This window comes from Urocampus carinirostris, chromosome 10, assembly GCF_059441175.1.
Source record: "Urocampus carinirostris isolate Australia breed hairy pipefish chromosome 10, RoL_Ucar_1.0, whole genome shotgun sequence".
Lineage (NCBI taxonomy): Eukaryota > Metazoa > Chordata > Actinopteri > Syngnathiformes > Syngnathidae > Urocampus > Urocampus carinirostris.
Genome location: NC_142358.1, coordinates 32,185,592 through 32,204,098, shown reverse-complemented (window position 1 = coordinate 32,204,098; position 18,507 = coordinate 32,185,592). Strand labels below are relative to the sequence as shown.

Here is an 18,507-nt window from a genome sequence, read left to right as displayed (position 1 = left end):
ATAAAATAACTAATAAAATATAACAGAAAGGAGGTGGAACAGAAATATGTTAAGCAAAATATGAAATAATTAAATGTGTAAATTGGTTTGGAATCAAAATGCAAAATATGATTATAAAAATGATATTATTGTAATTTAAAGTTCATACTAGGGTAAAAATACTATTTGGAGTTAAAATTGCTAACCAAAATAGTAAAAAAAGATAAAATGTTAGTGCAAAAAAATGTAAAAAGCTAAGCAGATTGCTTTCTAAATAGCTAAAAATGTAAGGAGCTAGCTAGCTACAAAGCTTAAAAAGTAGACAGATAGCTAGCTAAAAAAACCTGCACATTTTTGCTCATTCGCTTTATGAAACCCAATTAATGTTTTTTTGTACCACCAGGAGGCAGTAAATATTACAAACGGTCCCTTTAAAGACTAACAATGCTCCAAATTTGTGAAAAGCTAGGCGTAAAAGTGAAAAGAAAAACGGTGGAATTTGGTCACTTTGAGTCTTCATAGTTTGTATTCTTCTTTGTGCTTTGTAGCACTACTTTTCTATTGTACTCCATGACTACACTATAAAGCGACATCTGGTGGTCCAATGTAACACTGTGTGCTATTAATTGGAACCTGCTACTTGTGTGGTTAAGATCAAATGGGCAAGATCATTGTAAGGACAAAAAAATACAAAAAAAATCTAAATAATAGGGTACTTTCTCACTGAGCTACAATAATATCACGCACAAGATAGTTGTCTTGGCAACCGTTGCTATATTACAGACAGGGTTGGGTAGGGTTACTTTAACTGGACTACTTTCAATTACTTTTGGAATACTCCAATACCAAATATGCTAATAAAAGACAAAAGAAACTAAATATGAATAAAATGATGACTCACAACACGTGGTAAGCTTTCTCTTCTGGCTTTGATCTCTGGCAAAACTAACATAAAATGCGACAGAAACAAAAAGAAAATAAATCCAAACAGCTTGCCAACATTATTTTTGCCGTTCCATGTATTCCGTTACTCCCCAAGCCTGCAAAAAATTTAGTCATTTTATTCATATTTAGTTTCTTTTGACTTTTATTAGCATATTTGGTATTGGAGTAATCCAAAAGTAATTGAAAGTAATCCAGTTAAAGTAACCCGACCCAACCCTGATTACAGAAACACGAATAATAAAAAGGTGGAAAATGAAGGAGATAGTGTGGTTAGTTTACTGTACTGGGTGGAAAAATAGTACTGATATTTATTCATAAACGAAGGAAATTGTTATTTTAATATGTATTTCCCCGCGTAAATGTAAGAAAATGTTATTTTAAGATCAATTTTCGGTAATCTCACCAAATTCTTTTATCAGGATTTTTAAAGGCACAATGTGTAAAAACATTGATTTAAATACAAGTCATAAGCAGGGTTGGGTAGGGTTACTTTGACTTGATTATTTTCAATTACTTTTGGATTACTCCAATACCAAATATGCTAATAAAAGACAAAAAAAACTAAATATGAATAAAATTACTAAATTTTGTGCAGGCTTGGGGAGTAACGGAATATATGGAACGGAAAAAATTATGTTGGCAAGCTGTTTGGATTTATTTTCATTTTGTTTCTGTCGCGTTTTATGTTCGTTTTGCCGGAGATCAAAGAGATCAAAGCCAGGAGAGAAAGCTTACCACGTGTTGTGAGTCATCATTTTATTCATATTTAGTTTCTTTTGTCTTTTATTAGCATATTTGGTATTGGAGTAATCCAAAAGTAATTGAAAGTAATCCAGTTGAAGTAACCCTACCCAACCCTGGTCATAGGTCGAGAAATGTGTATTTCTTTTACGTAATGGAATCCCTATTTAAGGTCGCTGCCATCTTTGTCTTTCAACTTGCTGCTACGCTGTGCTCTGTGGACAATGGAGTACCATCTAGTAGTCAAATATTACACATTGAGGCTTTAAAAGGGTTCCAATTGCACTTTAAGAGAGTTCAGAATTCTTTTTATTGTATATACATTTTATTCAGGGCAGCACGGCGGCGCAGTGGTTAGCGCGTGTGCGGCACAGTTCTGAGGTCGTGGGAACCTCCTGCGTGGGTTCAAATCCAGCTCCCGGCCTTTCTGTGCGGAGTTTGTATGTTCTCCCCGTGCTTGCGTGGGTTTCCTCCCACATTCCAAAGACATGCATTTCAGGTGAATTGGCTGGTCCAAATTGTCCCTAGGTGTGACTGAGCGAGTTGTCTGTCCCCGTGTGCCCTGCGATTGGCTGGCAACCAGTTCAGGGTGTCCCCTACCCACTGCCTGATGATTGCTGGGATAGGCTCCAGCACCCCCGCGACCCTACTGAGGATAAGCGGTGCAGCTGATGAGATGAGATACATTTTATTCATTTAACTCAAGTTGGAGTCACACAATATAAGCTAAATAATTTGTTCCTCAAGTCTCATTTTGTCCACCCTGCTCCCGAATGACTTCTCTACGTAAACATAACGTGTGGCGAGATTTAAAATAAAGTGCCTTGCTTGAAAGCAGCCTGTCAGTTCAATAAAAGTTGAGTACCCCCCTGGAAAATGAGTCCCCAAAGAGCAGAAGCCGACCTAGAAAACTGCTTGCTTTTAGCAACCTATGCCTTTCACACAGAACACAGCAAAACGGGATTTTGCATAACGACTTTTCTTATACTTATTTATCATCAATTTATAATAACAGCTTTTGAAAATTGAGTAGATTTTGTTTGATAGTTTTTTAATAGCAGCATTGGTTAAATAGAAAGCTTATTTTTCGTTAATGACCTTATTCAGACCTTCAAAGTATATTTTGTGGAATTTTGTGAACGTGGCTTTTTATATATCCGAAATGTTTCCGTATTGCAGTGGTTAGAACATTCGCCTAACACGAGGAATGTTCCTGATTCGAGACCGGGCGGAAACATATGTTAGCCTAGAGAAGGATGGGTGCCACCACGAGAAATGGTGCCCCTACTACCCTAGTGGTTAACCAACCAACCAAACACACGATGACAAAAAGGCTCAGAGAATTTCCCAACAGGGTCGACATTAGTTAGGATGCAAAACTCACATGATGTGAAGTAATAAAATCATGGAGACCAAAAAAAATATAATGCTAAAGCAGGATAAAAAGCTTATGTCAGCAAAATTTGAGCATAGGTGCAAATGAAAGGCCGCATGCTTTCTCTGCTGCTTGGGTTCATGAAAGCACACAATTAAAAAAACAAGCGCTGCTCGGTTTATTTCTCCTCAGGGAAAGAGGATCGTCGGTTCATTGAGAGGATAGCGCCCCCAAGTGGCCAAGATACTAGAATGACAAGCAGGATATGCCCTCTGATGTAGTGCTTATCTGTTTTTGCATATTGCACACACTTGCAATGATGAGGAAATGAAGCAAATAATACTATTCTGGGTGTTTTCACGTGTTTGTTTTTTTGCATATACAAGTATTTCGTCAAGAATACTGTAAAAGAGCAGTGTTCCCTCTAAACTGCGCGCGTGCGCAGTCGCACAATGCCTGCACATTCTCAGCGCACAAGAAAATATAGCCAGCGCAATGTTCCCTCTAAACTGCATGTGTGAGTTTTTAGAGTTTTTCGAGAACCGGCTTCTTCGGCTCGGCTCACTAAAAGGAACCGGCTCTTTCGGGTCCTAAATGGCTCTTCGGGTTGTTTTTGCTTCTTTCATCTCTATATGACAAAATATTAGGTAAAATTATGCACAAAATGACTTAAAGGAAGGGGGAATAGAACAAAAAAGAAAAAAATACCAAAATGAAAAAGTAGTGAAAAGCTGAGAAAAAAAGAAACAAAAGGAAGAGAAAAAAGAAGGAAAAATTCAGAAAAAAAGCCAGAAAAAAAGAAAAGAAATTAAAAAAGGAAAAAAGTAAATAGAGAACAAAAAGAAAAAGTAACAGCTAGGAAAAAATAAACACCATGAGACTTTTTTAAAAGGGATTAAAAAATAGAAAAAAACAGGAAAAAGAAGAAAAAGTTTGTCGCATTCAAATAATTTCCAATTATACCAAGTCAATCTTGTTGCCAAAAAATGTGATTAAATACAGTTGTGTATCGTGCAACCGACTAAATAAGCCCCCCCAAATTTTTGTATTATGCGACAAAAGATATCGGGAAAAAAAAGAAATGAAAATCTTGTGAAAGAATTGTTGTAAAAACAAACGACGTTTGTAGGCCGTGCAACCTTTGCAATAATACATTAGTCAATTCATTCAAAAGTGAAAAATGTTTTTGCATTGCCGGAAACTCGGCAAAATGTAACGTGATGTCAAGTTTTGGAGATGTTTGATAATGACTTAGTTGCCACACTTGGGATTACCGTTGTTCACTGTTGTTTCAAGCGTTGCTCAGACCCGTGGAAAATTAGAGGGAACATTGTTAACTTTATTTTTTATGTAGGATTTGTAGAGGACTAGGGTATGCCTTGTAACATGTTGACAAAATCCAGAAGCCTCTTGCATTTGAAAGCTGTACACTACTGTCTATGTTAACAGATTGCTATATGATGTAAATAAGTTATGATTTTTCTTTTTAAAGATCAGTCTCTCTGATTTTCTTAGCATATATATCTATATTTTTTTTCATCAACGAGCGGAAAGATTTTTAAGTGACCGTCTCTGAAACATGTTAAACGTGGTCGGTGTATATTCAAGTCGAACATTTGACAATCTAGCTAGCAGGTAGTCGAGGTGAGCCGTTTAAATGTTGCGTGTTACCGTGTTCAGTTCAAGTTTTACCATTCAAATGTGTGCCTTGTTAATGTTTCATTGTGTTTGCCAGGGAATACATACGAATTGTCTGATAGGAACCTGATAGCATCAAAATGGATAGCAAGTTTACATGTTTTAAATAAAACATAGTGGATGGGAAAATGTTCTGAGTTGAGACCCTATGCCAACCATAAAGAACCACACACACATAAGTTATATGTAAATAACCCGATCCTGAATAAATGCATTGCCAAAATGAACATTGTACCATTTCTTTCACTGTACTGCTACACTAACTGTAGGTCTGGAATGGTTTACTATCCATGATGTATTTCCCGGTATTGCAGTACCTGCGGGAACGGTGCATTCGCACGGATCGCTGCTTGGCTCTGTGGCTAGGATCTTGACTCAGCCTCTTGGCTGGGAGCAAGTGTCTCGGCCCCTTGGCTTTGTGGCGTATTCTGATTTGACAGTATGATTTGACCGATAACGGCTAATTGATAAAGAATCTAGAACAATAAACCTTACAAAATCCTTCCCCCGTACTGCTACACTAGCGTCGGTGTCAGGAACCTTTCTAGTTCAAATAGCCATGAAAACAAAATATTGAGAATGATTTGGGGCAGCACGGCGGCGCAGTGGTTAGCGCGTGTACGGCACAGTTCTTAGGTCTTGGGAACCTCCTGTGTGGGTTCAAATCCAGCTACGGGACATACTGTGCGGAGTTTGTATGTTCTCCCCGTGCTTGTGTGGGTTTCCTCCGGGCACTCCGGTTTCCTCCCACATTCCAAAGACATGCATTTCAGGTGGATTGTCCCTAGGTGTGAATGAGCGAGCGAGTTGTCTGTCTCTGTGTGCCCTGCGATTGGCTGAAGACGCGTTTAGGGTGTCCCCTGCCCACTGATTGCTGGGATAGGCTCCAGCACCCCTGCGACCCTACCGAGGATAAGCGGTGCAGCTAATGAGATGAGATGGATTTGCAGTGAGAGACGCACCATGAGTTTCAACCAACCTAACAAAAGCTCATTCTTAGTTGCATTTGACTTTAGTGTGACGTTCTATAAAATATTTAAAAAACAATAAGGGCAGAGCCAGTGTCCCATATAAACAAATATTGGTAAAATGTGTCCCCCTCCCGCAGTAAAGTTCATTTTGACCATCATTTTTGTTGTGAATGATGGTTCAGAAACAAAAGTAAGTTAAATCCAACTTTAGAGACTATATTACTTTATGAAATGTTTATTAATACAAAAACAATACAGGTTACTTATAAAAGCCTTAAGCATTTTTAAATAAACCTAAATCATACAAAATATAGCACTGAAGCAACTTTCGAAAAAAATTCAACTTACAATTGTCCAGAACCAGGGGCGGCAGTAGCTCAGGAGGTAGAGCGCTCCACTTGGGATCAAGGGATCCCAGTTCGAATCCCGGCTCGTCCGTGTTACATGTCAAAGTGTCCTTGGGTAAGACACTGAACCCCTATTACCCCCAATAAGCAGGTTAGCGCCTTAAATGGCTGCAAGGCCGCTATTGGGAAATGTGGAGCACACTGTAAAGCGCTTTGGGAAGTCATTGACTTGAAAAGCGCTATATAAATGCAGATCATTTCAGTAACATTTCTTGTTCGAAAGTAGGGGAGCATCTGGATTTCGAAATTATTCAAGTTCTCCAATTTTGATCTCCAGTCTATATTCTGATGCATCTCATTTGTAAAGGAACAGGGAGAACAACATCATGAGATTTCTTCTCAACAGTCTTAAAGGTAGAAAAGTGCTTCAGTTCTCCTGCCCCTAGCGGTAGAAAAACGGTGTGGCACTCCTGGCTCAAATGTGATAACATTCTCGTGAAAAGAGACACACAAGGCTCGTGAGCCGTATGTTAACGAACTGTTGCCAATTTTTTTATTTAGTAAAAACTAGCCATGACACCAAATAGGCAGCAGGGCGGCGCAGTGGTTAGCGAACCTTCCTGTGTGGAGTTTGCATGTTCTCCCTGTGCCTGAATGGGTTTCCTCCGGGCACTCCGGTTTCCTCCCACATTCCAAAAACATGCATGTCAGGTTAATTGGCCGGTCCAAATTGTCCCTAGGTTTGAATGAGCTAGAGAAATGTCTCTTTGTGCCCTGCGACCGGCTGGCAACCAATTCAGGGTGTCCCCCGCCCCAATGCCTAAATGGGCTCCAGCATCCCCGCGACCCTACTGAGGATAAGCGGTGCAGATAATGGATGGATGACACCAAATAACACACAATTACCAAAGAGTATGGGGTGGTTTTTTTATTGTTACAAAAACGATAGAACCTAGAGCGAAAGCCTCCAGATTTTTGAATGAACTTCATGAATTTCATGAAGTCGACATGCGACATTGTTCCCTTGTTTCCGACCTTGGTGAAGGCGAAAATCAGAACCATTATCCCTCCGTCGACACCATTATGTCCTTCCTCGGCATCTACTTGGATCCAGTGGACAGCAGAGCAATGAGTCCAGAAGAAGCACCGATTGACAAGATGTAGTTGCTGCGGGAGGAGAAATACTGAGTCAAGGCAAAAGGTACTAACACTTTTACCCGAAATATATGTAGAACATTTACACAGCGGGGTTGAAGTTCTTGAGCAAGAAGAAAGAGGCGACGATGACGAGCACCAGGAAGAGAGTGTTGTTGTAGAAGATGGAGAAGGTGGTGGCTTCGTAGTCGGCGACCTCGTTCTTCTTCCACAGGATCCTAATTCAAAAGACAACACCAGTTTAAGTATCGGAAGATAATATATTATTGTTTCATTGTATTTCAACACGGTTTCACCTCTCGTCTTTTTCTTTGCGGGACATTTTGCGATTGTCAGCTTCAGACAGCTTCCTGGTGACCTCCCTGGAAACGGCATCCTCGCGTTTTTGAGCGACTCTGGTAGAGAAAGAGAAATTTACAGAGAATTAGCAAGGATTGTCTTTGCACTAAACAGCTTACACATATTTTAATAAGACAGTTTATTTCCTTAAATAGTTCAAGATTAAGAACAAACATTCTCGAGTGTTGCAAAAAATGATACAAAATGCTTATTTAAGTGCAGCATGTTTCAAAATCTACTGTTAAAAACATAACTACAGACACTCCCCTACTTACGACCATTCGACTTAGGGAAAACGGTAGGTACGAACATTTCTTGGGGGATGTCGAAAAATAAGTTAGATTTTGTATTGTGTGCACCTATTTCCAAGTACAGGCCATTCCTGTAGTGCTTCTTTCCGCCACTACTGGCGTGTGGTGCTGTGAGAGGTCACCCAGTATCCACCCCGAAGAAGAAATCCGGCTTCTACTTCAGGGGTTCGTGTGTAAACATTCTATACTGTCTATGTCTATACTCTCTCCAGCGCGCTAAGAGCTTTGACATTGTTTAATATCTCGTGCATCCATTCAATATGGTTGGTGAAATGGTAGAGAAAAGGCAAGCGTTTCTTTTAAAGCGAAAGTGGAATAGGAAAGCTTGATGCGGTTGAGAAAATCGTTGGATCTCTGTTTTACCGCCACTTTCTACCACAGAGGAGGAAGTAGCCTAACTCTTGAAGCTCATCTTCCAAAAGCAAGTTAAACATAGCTCTGTTTAGAGCATTTTATTTTACGAAATGTTTATTTTTTAGCACAAATCAATACGGGTTACTTATACAAGCCTTAAACATACAAAATACAGCACTGAAGCAACTTACGAACAAATTCAACTTACGAACGATCGTCCGGAACCTCGTTCGATCGTTCGTAAGTAGGGCAGCGTCTGTACATTTGAGATATTAGATGAGTGAGACAAATACAGTGATGCCTCTAAAACGAGATGAATTTGTTACTAGATCAAGCTCATATTTAAGATTTCTTGGATAATGGGTGAATTTTCCCGATATGACATAACTAAAAAAAAAACAATTAAACCTAGCCTTTAAAAAGCATAAGATCCTAGATAGCTACAAAACACATCCTATCACAAAAAACACATTCAAATACAGTAATAATATAAATGATTTTAACATATTAGGAGAATGTTGCTAATGCTTAATAGCACAGCGGAGCAGTGGTTAGCGCTTGTGCGGCAGAGTTCATGTCATGGGAAGCTCCTGCGTGGGTTCAAATCCAGCTCCAGACTTCCTGTGCGGAGTTTGTATGTTCTCCCCATGCTTGCGTGGGTTTCCTCCCACATTCCAAAAACATGCATTTCAGGTGAATTGGCTGGTCCAAATTGTCCCTAGGTGTGAATGAGCGAATGAGTTGTCTGTCCCTGTGTGCCCTGCGATTGGCTGGCAACCAGTTCAGGGTGTCCCCTGCCCACTGCCCGGAGATGGCTGGGATGGGCTCCAGCACCCCCGCGACCCTAATGAGGGTAAGCGGTACGGCTAATGAGATGAGATAATACATAATCACTTACGATACACTTCATATTCAAGTTACTGCAACTTTAAATTACCATTCAGAAACATTTTTTTGCTGTTTTCAGTTTTTACTTTTCTTCACTTTCTTTCGCCCTTTTAGTTGGACTCTCGACATTTGCACTTTAGGTGAAACGCCTATCGAAAGAGATTTGTCTCCGCCTCCCCTTCAAAATGCAAAGGAAATTGAAAAGAGGCACTAAAAAGAGCTATAGGCACAACAAGTTTCCACACTTTTCACAGTCTTGAGCAATCATGTCTGATAATTCTTGCAACTTGTATTTTCCGTCGTATATCAGGCAGAATTTTAGCTCAAAAGGCATCTCGTATGTAGAGGGGCCATGGTACCAAGAAAGGCAGCCGGGTGGCATGTTTTTCTTGAAGGGGGCACCCCGTCTGCCCAACTTACTTGTGCTTGAGAACAAATTTGACGTTCTTGTAGGCAAAAGCCACGAGGTAGGTGCTAGCCAGAGTCATCACAGCGTACAACAACGCAGACTGAACCAGGTCCATGTGCCAAATCCTCCAGAACAACCCTGCAAACACACGAAAATCCAGTGACGTGGAGACAGGGGAGGCAGTTGAGGCAACGCCTCACTTGTCAGCATGGAAATATAAAATCAAAAACATTTTCCTTTTTAAGTTTCTCATCAAAATTTACAACTATTGGCTTGGAGTTTTCACATATTGTGAATATTATGAATACATATTGTACAGAACATAGCACTGTGCCTAGTCTGCAGATGCAAGGTGAGGCACACGATTCTTTTGCCTCGAGAAAAGTGAGACCAAGGATTCAGGTTTGGTTAAACCTTAGCCCCAAACAACATATTTATTGATAGCATTAGCAAGCTGATAGCAAGTCAAGCAATCTAGTATTTTTTATTTTTTTTTGTTGTTGCATGGACTATTTGCCCCGTTCATAATATATAAGACAATAAATCTTTTTTAAGGGCAGCACGGCGGCGCAGCGGTTAGCACGTGAGCAGGACAGTTCTAAGGTCTTGGGAAACTCCTGTGTGGGTTCAAATCCAGCTACCAGACTTTCAATAAAACTTGTGATAAATGTTACGCAATTGGGTTCTGATTCCGTTCACGACAGTTTTCCCCATTTGGGTGGGTGAATACCGGGTAACGCGATTTTAAAAGTAATAAAAACTTTTCGCGGAGTTTGCATGTTCTCCCCGTGCTTGCGTGGGTTTCCTCCGTGCACTGCGGTTTCCTCCCACATTCCAAAAACATGCATTTCAGGTGGATTGGCCGGTCCAAATTGTCCCTAGGTGTGAATGAGCGAGCAAGTTGTCTGTCCCTGTGTGCCCTGCGATTGGCTAGCAACCAGTTCAAGGTGTCCCCTGCCCACTGCCCGCTGATTGCTGGGATGGGCCCCAGCACCCCCGCGACCCTACTGCGGATAAGCGGTACAGCTAATGAGATGAGATCTTTTTTAAGCTAACTTTTTATATTGCTTTCTTGCTCTGTCAACCAAATGCTGAATAATATGTCAGTTCGTTCATTTGTAAATCTAACAGAGCCTCACCAGACAGGAACCTCACTTCAAGAATCCCAAATTTATCATGACATCATGATGATTACAAGTTAGAGTGCATTATGGAAACTGGCAACAATAGATTTGCAGCGAAAACCTTGTGTGTATTTTTTTTCCCTAAGTGAAATTCATGATACTATGTGTTTAATGCAGGGCAGCACGGCGGCGCATTGGTTAGCGCGTGTGCGGCACAGTTCTAAGGTCATGAGATCGAACCTCCTGTGTGGAGTTTGCATGTTCTCCCCATGCTTGCGTGGGTTTCCTCGGGGCACTCCGGTTTCCTCCCACATTCCAAAAACATGCATTTCAGGTTAATTGGCCGGTTCAAATTGCCCCTAGGTGTGACTGAGCCACCAAATTGTCTGTCCCCGTGTGTCCTGCGACTGGCTGGCAACCAGTTCAGGGTGTCTCCTGCCCACTGCCCGAAGACAGCTGGAATGGGCTCCAGCACCCCCGCGACCCTACTGAGGATAAACGGTGAAGATAATGGATGGATGGGTTAAATTCACGTTCTATGTAGTTGAGAGAAACAAACGCTGCAGCGAGTCACGCAAAGAATAGCTTATCTCAATTGCAATTGATCAATTACGTACGTTTTATTACATTTTAAGCACCGACATGTTTCCATTCATTATTGATGGCACAGAGCATTCGAGATTTTCAGTGAGCAGAGCTAAATACTCACAGATGGGGATGGCAGAAACAATGAGCGCATTGGCGTAGAATAGCGCAGTGGACTTGGTGGAAAGGTTCCTGCTGAAGTCCTGGAGGAGAAGGTCTTCCTCCGACTGCTGCTTGTTGGTGACTTTTGGGGGCATAATTGCAAAAAGTGAACGATAACCGCTCGACTGCGGGCACGAGAGGATTGACACGTCGCTAGGAGAGCAAAAGAGGGACGCGTCAGCGTTAAACCGGAAGTACAAGGCTCGCTCTATTCTACTTCGCTCCGTAAAGAGATGTTTTCAATTGTAATGGCGCCCTCCTCAGTTTAGTAAGCGTATTGCAAATTAACTGTTGTCAACGGAACATTACTTGACCTTAGTAAAAACGATATTAGAGAAGAACAGTTATCTTGTTTTTTTTGTGTGAATATGAGTTAAATATTATTCAAAGGCTTAATGACAAAACGTTTTCTTTACCTGGGTTCTTATTTTTGTCTTAATTCCACCGACGTGCATTGAATTTTGATTCTGTTGAGGTCCAAATTAAATTACCCTACATGTCATTCATCATTTGATTGGCAGAGCAGGAAATCATCTATAAACGGTAGCATATTTTTTATTCTATTACCCTTAACTTATTATTTTGAACTGTGGTGTTTTTCCACCATCAGCATGGCACGCTTTAATTTACATACATATCATGTTACGATGAAAATAAATTCTATTTTATTCCATTCTATTCTATTCTATTCTATTCTCATCTCATCTCATTAGCTATACCGCTTATCCTCAGTAGGGTCGCGGGGGTGCTGGAGCCCATCCCAGCGATCATCGGGCAGTGTGCAGGGGACACCCTGAACTGGTTGCCAGCCAATCGCAGGGCACACGGGGACAGACAACTGACTCGCTCATTTACACCTAGGGACAATTTGGACCGACCAATTCACCTGAAATGCATGTCTTTGGAATGTGGGAGGAAACCGGAGTGCCCGGAGGAAACCCACGCAAGCACGGGGAGAACATACAAACTCCGCACAGGAAGTCTGGTGCTGGATTTGAACCCACGCAGGAGGTTCCCAAGACATGAACTGTGCTGCACACGCGCTAACCACTGCGCTGCCGTGCTGCCCCTATTCGATTCTATTCTATTCCATAAGTTCATGCAACAACAAAAATGTACCGAATAGCTCGACTTGCTGTTGCTAACATGAAGTCTTTCGTGTGACATTTTTGAATCATTGATCTCACTATCGCCCTCTGCCATGAGGCAAGAGAGATGCGTGCTTCATGTTTATATGCATGTATGTCGGTGTACATACTGTATGTACATATATTTATATTTGTTTTGTTTTTGTAAAGGGGTAAGAATTTATAAGCTAAGCTTCTTCTCACTTCTTTCTGAATATATCTTTTGTTTTCTATTACTTAATTTTTGGGTTTATGTAGCTTCCTCGATTTTGTTTTTTCCATTTTTGCATGTTTTCATTTCCAGATTTTTTTTGATAATGATCAGGACGCCTTGCATATTTTTAACTGTATATTCACATTATGGGAATGAGTGGATAGGTGTTGTAAAAGGATAGTGGGATGTTTAGACCCTTTCTAAGGGATAAGCAGGGCACCCGTATGATGCGGCAGGGGTAAACCAGCGAAAGCTGTCGGGCCCTGCTGTTGAACAGAAGATTGTGTTGTGTCACCCTGACCCGAGTTCATGGCCGCTTTCGTGTGTCCCGTTTCATCTGGAGGGACGAAAGCTTGACCAACTTGGGTGCCGAGGTGATTAACTTGTTTGGGTGTTTGGCATTTAGGTTGGCCATGGTAGATTTTTTTGTGTTTTTTTTTCCTTTTTTTCCTTTTTTCTTTTCTTTGTTTTTGTGTATGTGTTTGTCTTGCTGTTTGTCAACCCTCTCGGATTTTACCAGGGTAGGCAGGTAGGCAGGTAGGCAGATAGATAGATAGATAGATAGATAGATAGATAGATAGATAGATAGATAGACAGACAGACAGACAGACAGACAGACAGACAGACAGACAGACAGACAGACAGACAGACAGACAGATAGATAGATGTGATGCTGTGCCCCACCTTCCTCTCCTGAATGCACAGCACTGCTTAATTATTTTAAAAAATGAATTACTTACAGATTACATTCCTGGTTTAATTCAGTAGCAGTCTTCAGATAAATAGTGTCACATGACACAGCAAACAGTATCTTTCTGTTCTCTGTAAAACGGTCACTTCATTGTGACTCGTACTTTTTTGATTCAGTAAAATTGTGTCTTTGGTACGTAGGCATATTTCGAAGTACACTGCTTACTCGTGGATAGGACAATATAAATGCATCAAGAGCGGAAAAAAACACCAAAAGCCAGCATGAAAGATCTTCCGAGCTGTCCGTCATTCATCGATTTCATCACTTTGTTCTCCCTCGCCCCAAGCATACTGTAAATTGTACTTCTCTTTTATGTATTTTTGGAAAAGTGAGCCTCTCAACTTCTTACTACACACTACAAATGAGAAACAGGGGCAGAAGACAAATTATACAATTGTGTAAAAGACACATAACTGAAAAAAGGTTTTATTACTTTTAAAATTGCGTTACCCGGTATTCACCCACCCAAATGGGGAAAACTGTCGTGACCAGAACGGAATCAGGACCCAATTGCGCAACGTTTACCACAAGTTTTATTGAAAGAAAGAGGAAGGGCTGCGCTCACGAGCCGGTGCTTGCTGGACGCGGGAAGCAAGTCGCTCTCGCAATCGGATTGTGATCCAAATACGGAAGTGGATCTTCCGTAGCGGGCGATGGCGGTGTCAGGGACGGAAAGACAGGTCAAAAGCCGGGACAGGAGAGCAAAAACGTGGTCGGGGTGAGAAACGGGTCGTAAACCGCGACAGGAGAGCAGACGTAGTCGGTATCAAAAACGGGTCGTACGCCGGGACGGGAGAGCAGACGTGGTCGGGATCAAAAACAGGTCGTTGACGGAGACATACGAGGAGATCAAGAATGGGCAGGTGGAAAAACGGGAGCAAAAACGGGACAGCCGGGAGTCAGGGTCAAAAAGGCTTGCTTTGTATCGCAGACAGACTGACAACCGAAAGTGACAGGACTGGGTTCAAAAAGGGACAGGGAGCCAATCAGATAGCCTGCAGCTGTTGGCGCCAAATGAGTGGGCCAGGTGATTCAAATCGGTAATCATGACAGAAAACATGGCAATTTATACCTGTTTTTTGGAAATGTGTTTGTTTGCGAGTGCACCAGCTTCCTCTCGTCTGTCTACATTACCGGCAGGAAAAGTCAATTTTGTGCCTATTTCAACTGCACGAAACTAGGGCTTCAAACAACATGATGCAAATTCAAGTCAAAGTCAAGTCAAATCATGTTTATTTGTATAGCCCTTAATCACAGACCACTGACTATTGCAAACTAGAGACTAATATTACACCATCCTCTGATCTAAAACTTTCAAGAGGGCAAGGAAAAACTCAAAAACCTCAACATGAGTAAAATGAAGAAACCATGAGAAGGGACCACATATGAGTTAATCCCCCTTCCAGGATGACCAGGCTGCAATGGATGTTGCGAAAACCAATAATACATAGATATTGTCAACGTGAAATATAGGTCATTCAAAAGCTATACAATAGAAGTGTGTTTTAATTCTAGACAGTTCCACTGAGGTTGCAGATCGAATCTCAGGGAGCAGAGCATTCTACAGCACTGGGGCCCGAATGGGGAACGCTCTCTTCTTGGCTCTTGGGATCACTAGTAGACCAGCATTTTCATAGCGAAGGCTCCGGACTGGAACATAGGGTGAAATCAAATCTGAAAGAAACGAGGGCACAATGCCATGAATAATTTTGTATAAAAATATAATTTAGTTTCTGGGATGAATCTAAAATTTGACTTTTTGGACCATAGTATAGACATTTAGTTATAGTTTTGTCGTGAATCAAATTCAAATACAAGTCAAAAGTAATAATGCTCTAAGATTACTGATGCATACAATGTTTGCCATGTATTAGCAAGTACCGATAACACATATCCGTAACAGGCCGATACCCAGTCTCTTTTCAAAATATTGGTACTCAAGACTTTATTACAGTTGGCCTGGAGAGGCATGGGCACCACCAGGCTATACTTGCCCAAGACACACCACAGGAAATGGTGCCCTAGTGGTTAAGGGATCCAACCATCTAAATAGTCGTGTGTAGAGGTGCCCGTAAAAAGAGGTACTACTGTACTACTGGAGAGGGATAGTCGCCACCAGGCTGTACTTGCCCAAGACACACCAGAGCAAATGGTGCCTCAACAGCCCCTAGTTATTAAGGGATCCAACCAACCAACCAACCAACCAACCAACCAACCAACCAACCAACCAACCAACCAACCAACCAACCAACCAACCAACCAACCAACCAACCAACCAACCAACCAACCAACCAACCAACCAACCAACCAACCAACCAAGTATAGCACCATGCCACACAGTGACACTTGTTTTTCTGGGTTCCTTGTGAAGATAAGACACTTCCTGCTCCACCTTTCAGTTTTTCCCTGTGTGCGCTACAGATGAATTCACAGCTGGGTTCATCGAGTACCAATACCAGTAATTTTATCGGTGTAGATACCAGCCTATTTTCAAGGTATCAGTATCCACAAAGGTAGCTCCTTGTGGTGGTCATTTTCAAATCAGAAATGGTAAAATTGTTATCTATTAAACGCAATACCAAAGAAATTTATCCTGGGGTCTCTTTAAAATATTTTTTTTTCTTCAAAGGGAAGGGAATGTTCTGTACTAAGGGTATCAGAATTGAATAATGTTATGGTCACAGATCCCTTAACCGCATGGATCATCGGAACACACTTCCTGTGATGTACCTTGGGAAAGTACAGCCTGGCGGCACCCATCCCTCCTCAGGCTATTTTTTTGGGTTGGGGTTTTCTCCCCCACATGACAGAAGTAGTATTGGTGTAAATAGAGACAAGTAGCATGAGATGCCTCCTGATCTGACTCAGACAGTATTTGGTATTGATCCACCAACTGAGCCCTTGTAATTCTTTTGTGCCTTTTTTCAGAATGTTGAGTTGAAGAGGATGGAGTCTGGTATCAAATTGCTACATCTGACTTTTACCTCTGTTGATTTCCTGACTATTTGAGTCTGGTAGGATTCGAAAATGGGCGAAATGGCAAAAGTCTACCAAGATTTATACTGTAGAGCGCTAATACACCCTCACAAAGAAAAAAAAAAAAGGAGTAATGATGTTAAGAGAAATGATTTTGGATCAGACACACCGAGTTCCTGGAAAGAAAACAGTATTTGCTAGCCTATTGGTATAAAAATTTGGATATATGTTTGGAACACTGTGGTACTGACTACCCATATTTTTACTAAGCTTGGTCGTGCTGAGTAATAGTTTTTGGTTTTGACTATGCAGGGATGATCATTCATGGCTACCTTCACCTAAACACGGTTGGCGACCTAAAATTAAAAATAAAACAACAAGAAATACATTTTGGTTTAGTGACATTCTTGTTTACTTATACTTCTTCCACTTATTTTACTGTTAATTCTTTTAAATAGCGTTTTTGTTAGACTTATTTAGTCTCAGTCACTGCTGGCAGACGACAGCGTTATTGTAGATATGCTAATATTGTCGTGGTACACTTGCAAATGTTATCATCAATCAAGCATTCATTTGAAACTGTGACAGTTTCTGTCACAGAGTAACAGAGTTGCATTCTCTATCAATTCTGTGCTGCTAGGCAACACCATACCGACGTCTTTAGCTATTTTTGAAATGTAATTTCTACCAGAACGCTTCAAAGTCTGACCTTCTTAGCACCAAGAGAGTGAAGCATCTACTGATAGAAGCTGTCAATGTCAGTCACAATGCATTTTCATGAGTAACACGAACAATCGATTGAGTTTAGATTACCGTATTTTCCGCACTATAAGGCGCACCTAAAAGCCTTTATTTTTTTCAAAAGCTGACCATGCGCCTTATAATACTGTGCGCCTTATATATGGATCAATATTAAGTCGCAAAGTCTTGCAACTAAGGCAAGCAGCCGCCGACTAGATTTTCCCCCCAACGCCAAGTAGTCCGCGGTGTATGCTGGGATTTATATACCGGCGTTTCATTTCCTAACCAATGTGTCAATCATCATTTGAATCAGTCACTATTGGCTAAAGTTATTCGGAGGTAAAAGGGGCGGATCCTTTTTATCATTTACAGGTTCGCATAGGTTAAAGGGGCAAAGAAAAGCCTGCAATTGGCCGAAAAAGATGAATGTGAATCACACATTGGGTTGCACTACAGCATAGAGAAAACATTTTTTACTATTCTGTATTTGTAAATATTTTACTCTCCTGGATTTACTACACTCACGGTTGTAAGAAGACCATGGTTACATATCATTATTAAACGTGATGGCTGCAAGAGAACTTAGGTGAGCTATCCGGCTATATATTTTCCCAGTATCTTGTTTCAGAGTGATATCGATGTTTCTGTGATGAGTCTATTTTTAAACTAAATTCAATTCAAAGTGTTTATTGTCATATGCACAGTAAAGAACCCCGTTTCCCTGCACAATAAAATTCTTACTTTGCTGTCCACACAGTTGCCAGCAAAAAATAAAATGGAAACTAAGAAATGTTTGGCATTTCTTGAATCCCAAGACTTAAACCTTCCGAATGATATTTGGAACGATGCATTTGAGTGATTGGTGACATCGTACAGACACTGTTTCCGTACATGTCTGAGACACGTATTTGCTTCTTTGCAAGCTTTCGGAATGTTAAGAGGGTAATAAGTTTGAACTATCTGACTGTTTTGTCGACCTTTACATTGTAGCGCCTTATAATCCGGTGCGCCTTGTGTATGGAAAATATAGGACCAAAAACGATTTTTTTGGGGTGCGCCCTAGAACCCCGGTGCGCCTTATTGTACGGAAAATATGGTATGTTTACGACTCCTACAACTAAAGTATGTAAAATTAAGCCTCATCTCAAATGACTCACAGACATTCCAGTAAGCATTTGCACGAGGTGATCATGTGTTCCCGTCCTTATATCGTCATACATGTTTGCCCCGAAAGCCTTTTGGAAAAGAAGCACCCAGACATTTGACCCGCCGCTGCCCCCACATCCTAGCTTAGCCCCCCGCTGCGCTGCTCTCT

The 18,507-nt window shown here is 41.1% G+C and overlaps 1 protein-coding gene across 1 annotated transcript; it reads right to left on the bottom strand.

Moving 5' to 3' along the window:
* Nucleotides 1-6,969: 6,969 nt before the first annotated feature.
* Nucleotides 6,970-11,581, bottom strand: ssr3 (signal sequence receptor, gamma). The gene is made up of 5 exons (XM_088345252.1): nucleotides 11,346-11,581; nucleotides 9,524-9,650; nucleotides 7,508-7,606; nucleotides 7,298-7,429; nucleotides 6,970-7,223 (listed from the first exon to the last, which is right to left on the bottom strand). The coding sequence occupies exons 1-5, from the start codon at nucleotides 11,476-11,478 to the stop codon at nucleotides 7,157-7,159; spliced, it is 558 nt and encodes a 185-aa protein (XP_088201378.1). The 5' UTR covers nucleotides 11,479-11,581; the 3' UTR covers nucleotides 6,970-7,156.
* Between the last annotated feature and the right edge of the window lie 6,926 nt (nucleotides 11,582-18,507).

What these genes read in the sequence shown, in the direction of transcription:
- ssr3 (XM_088345252.1), bottom strand. Translation starts at nt 11,478, where the DNA reads ATGCCCCCAAAAGTCACCAACAAGCAGCAGTCGGAGGAAGACCTTCTC. An exon ending in AAATTTGTTCTCAAGCACAA is followed by an intron (nt 7,607 to 9,523) that starts GTAAGTTGGGCA and finishes TTTCTCTACCAG; the next exon opens with AGTCGCTCAAAAACGCGAGG. An exon ending in CGCAAAGAAAAAGACGAGAG is followed by an intron (nt 7,430 to 7,507) that starts GTGAAACCGTGT and finishes CTTTTGAATTAG; the next exon opens with GATCCTGTGGAAGAAGAACG.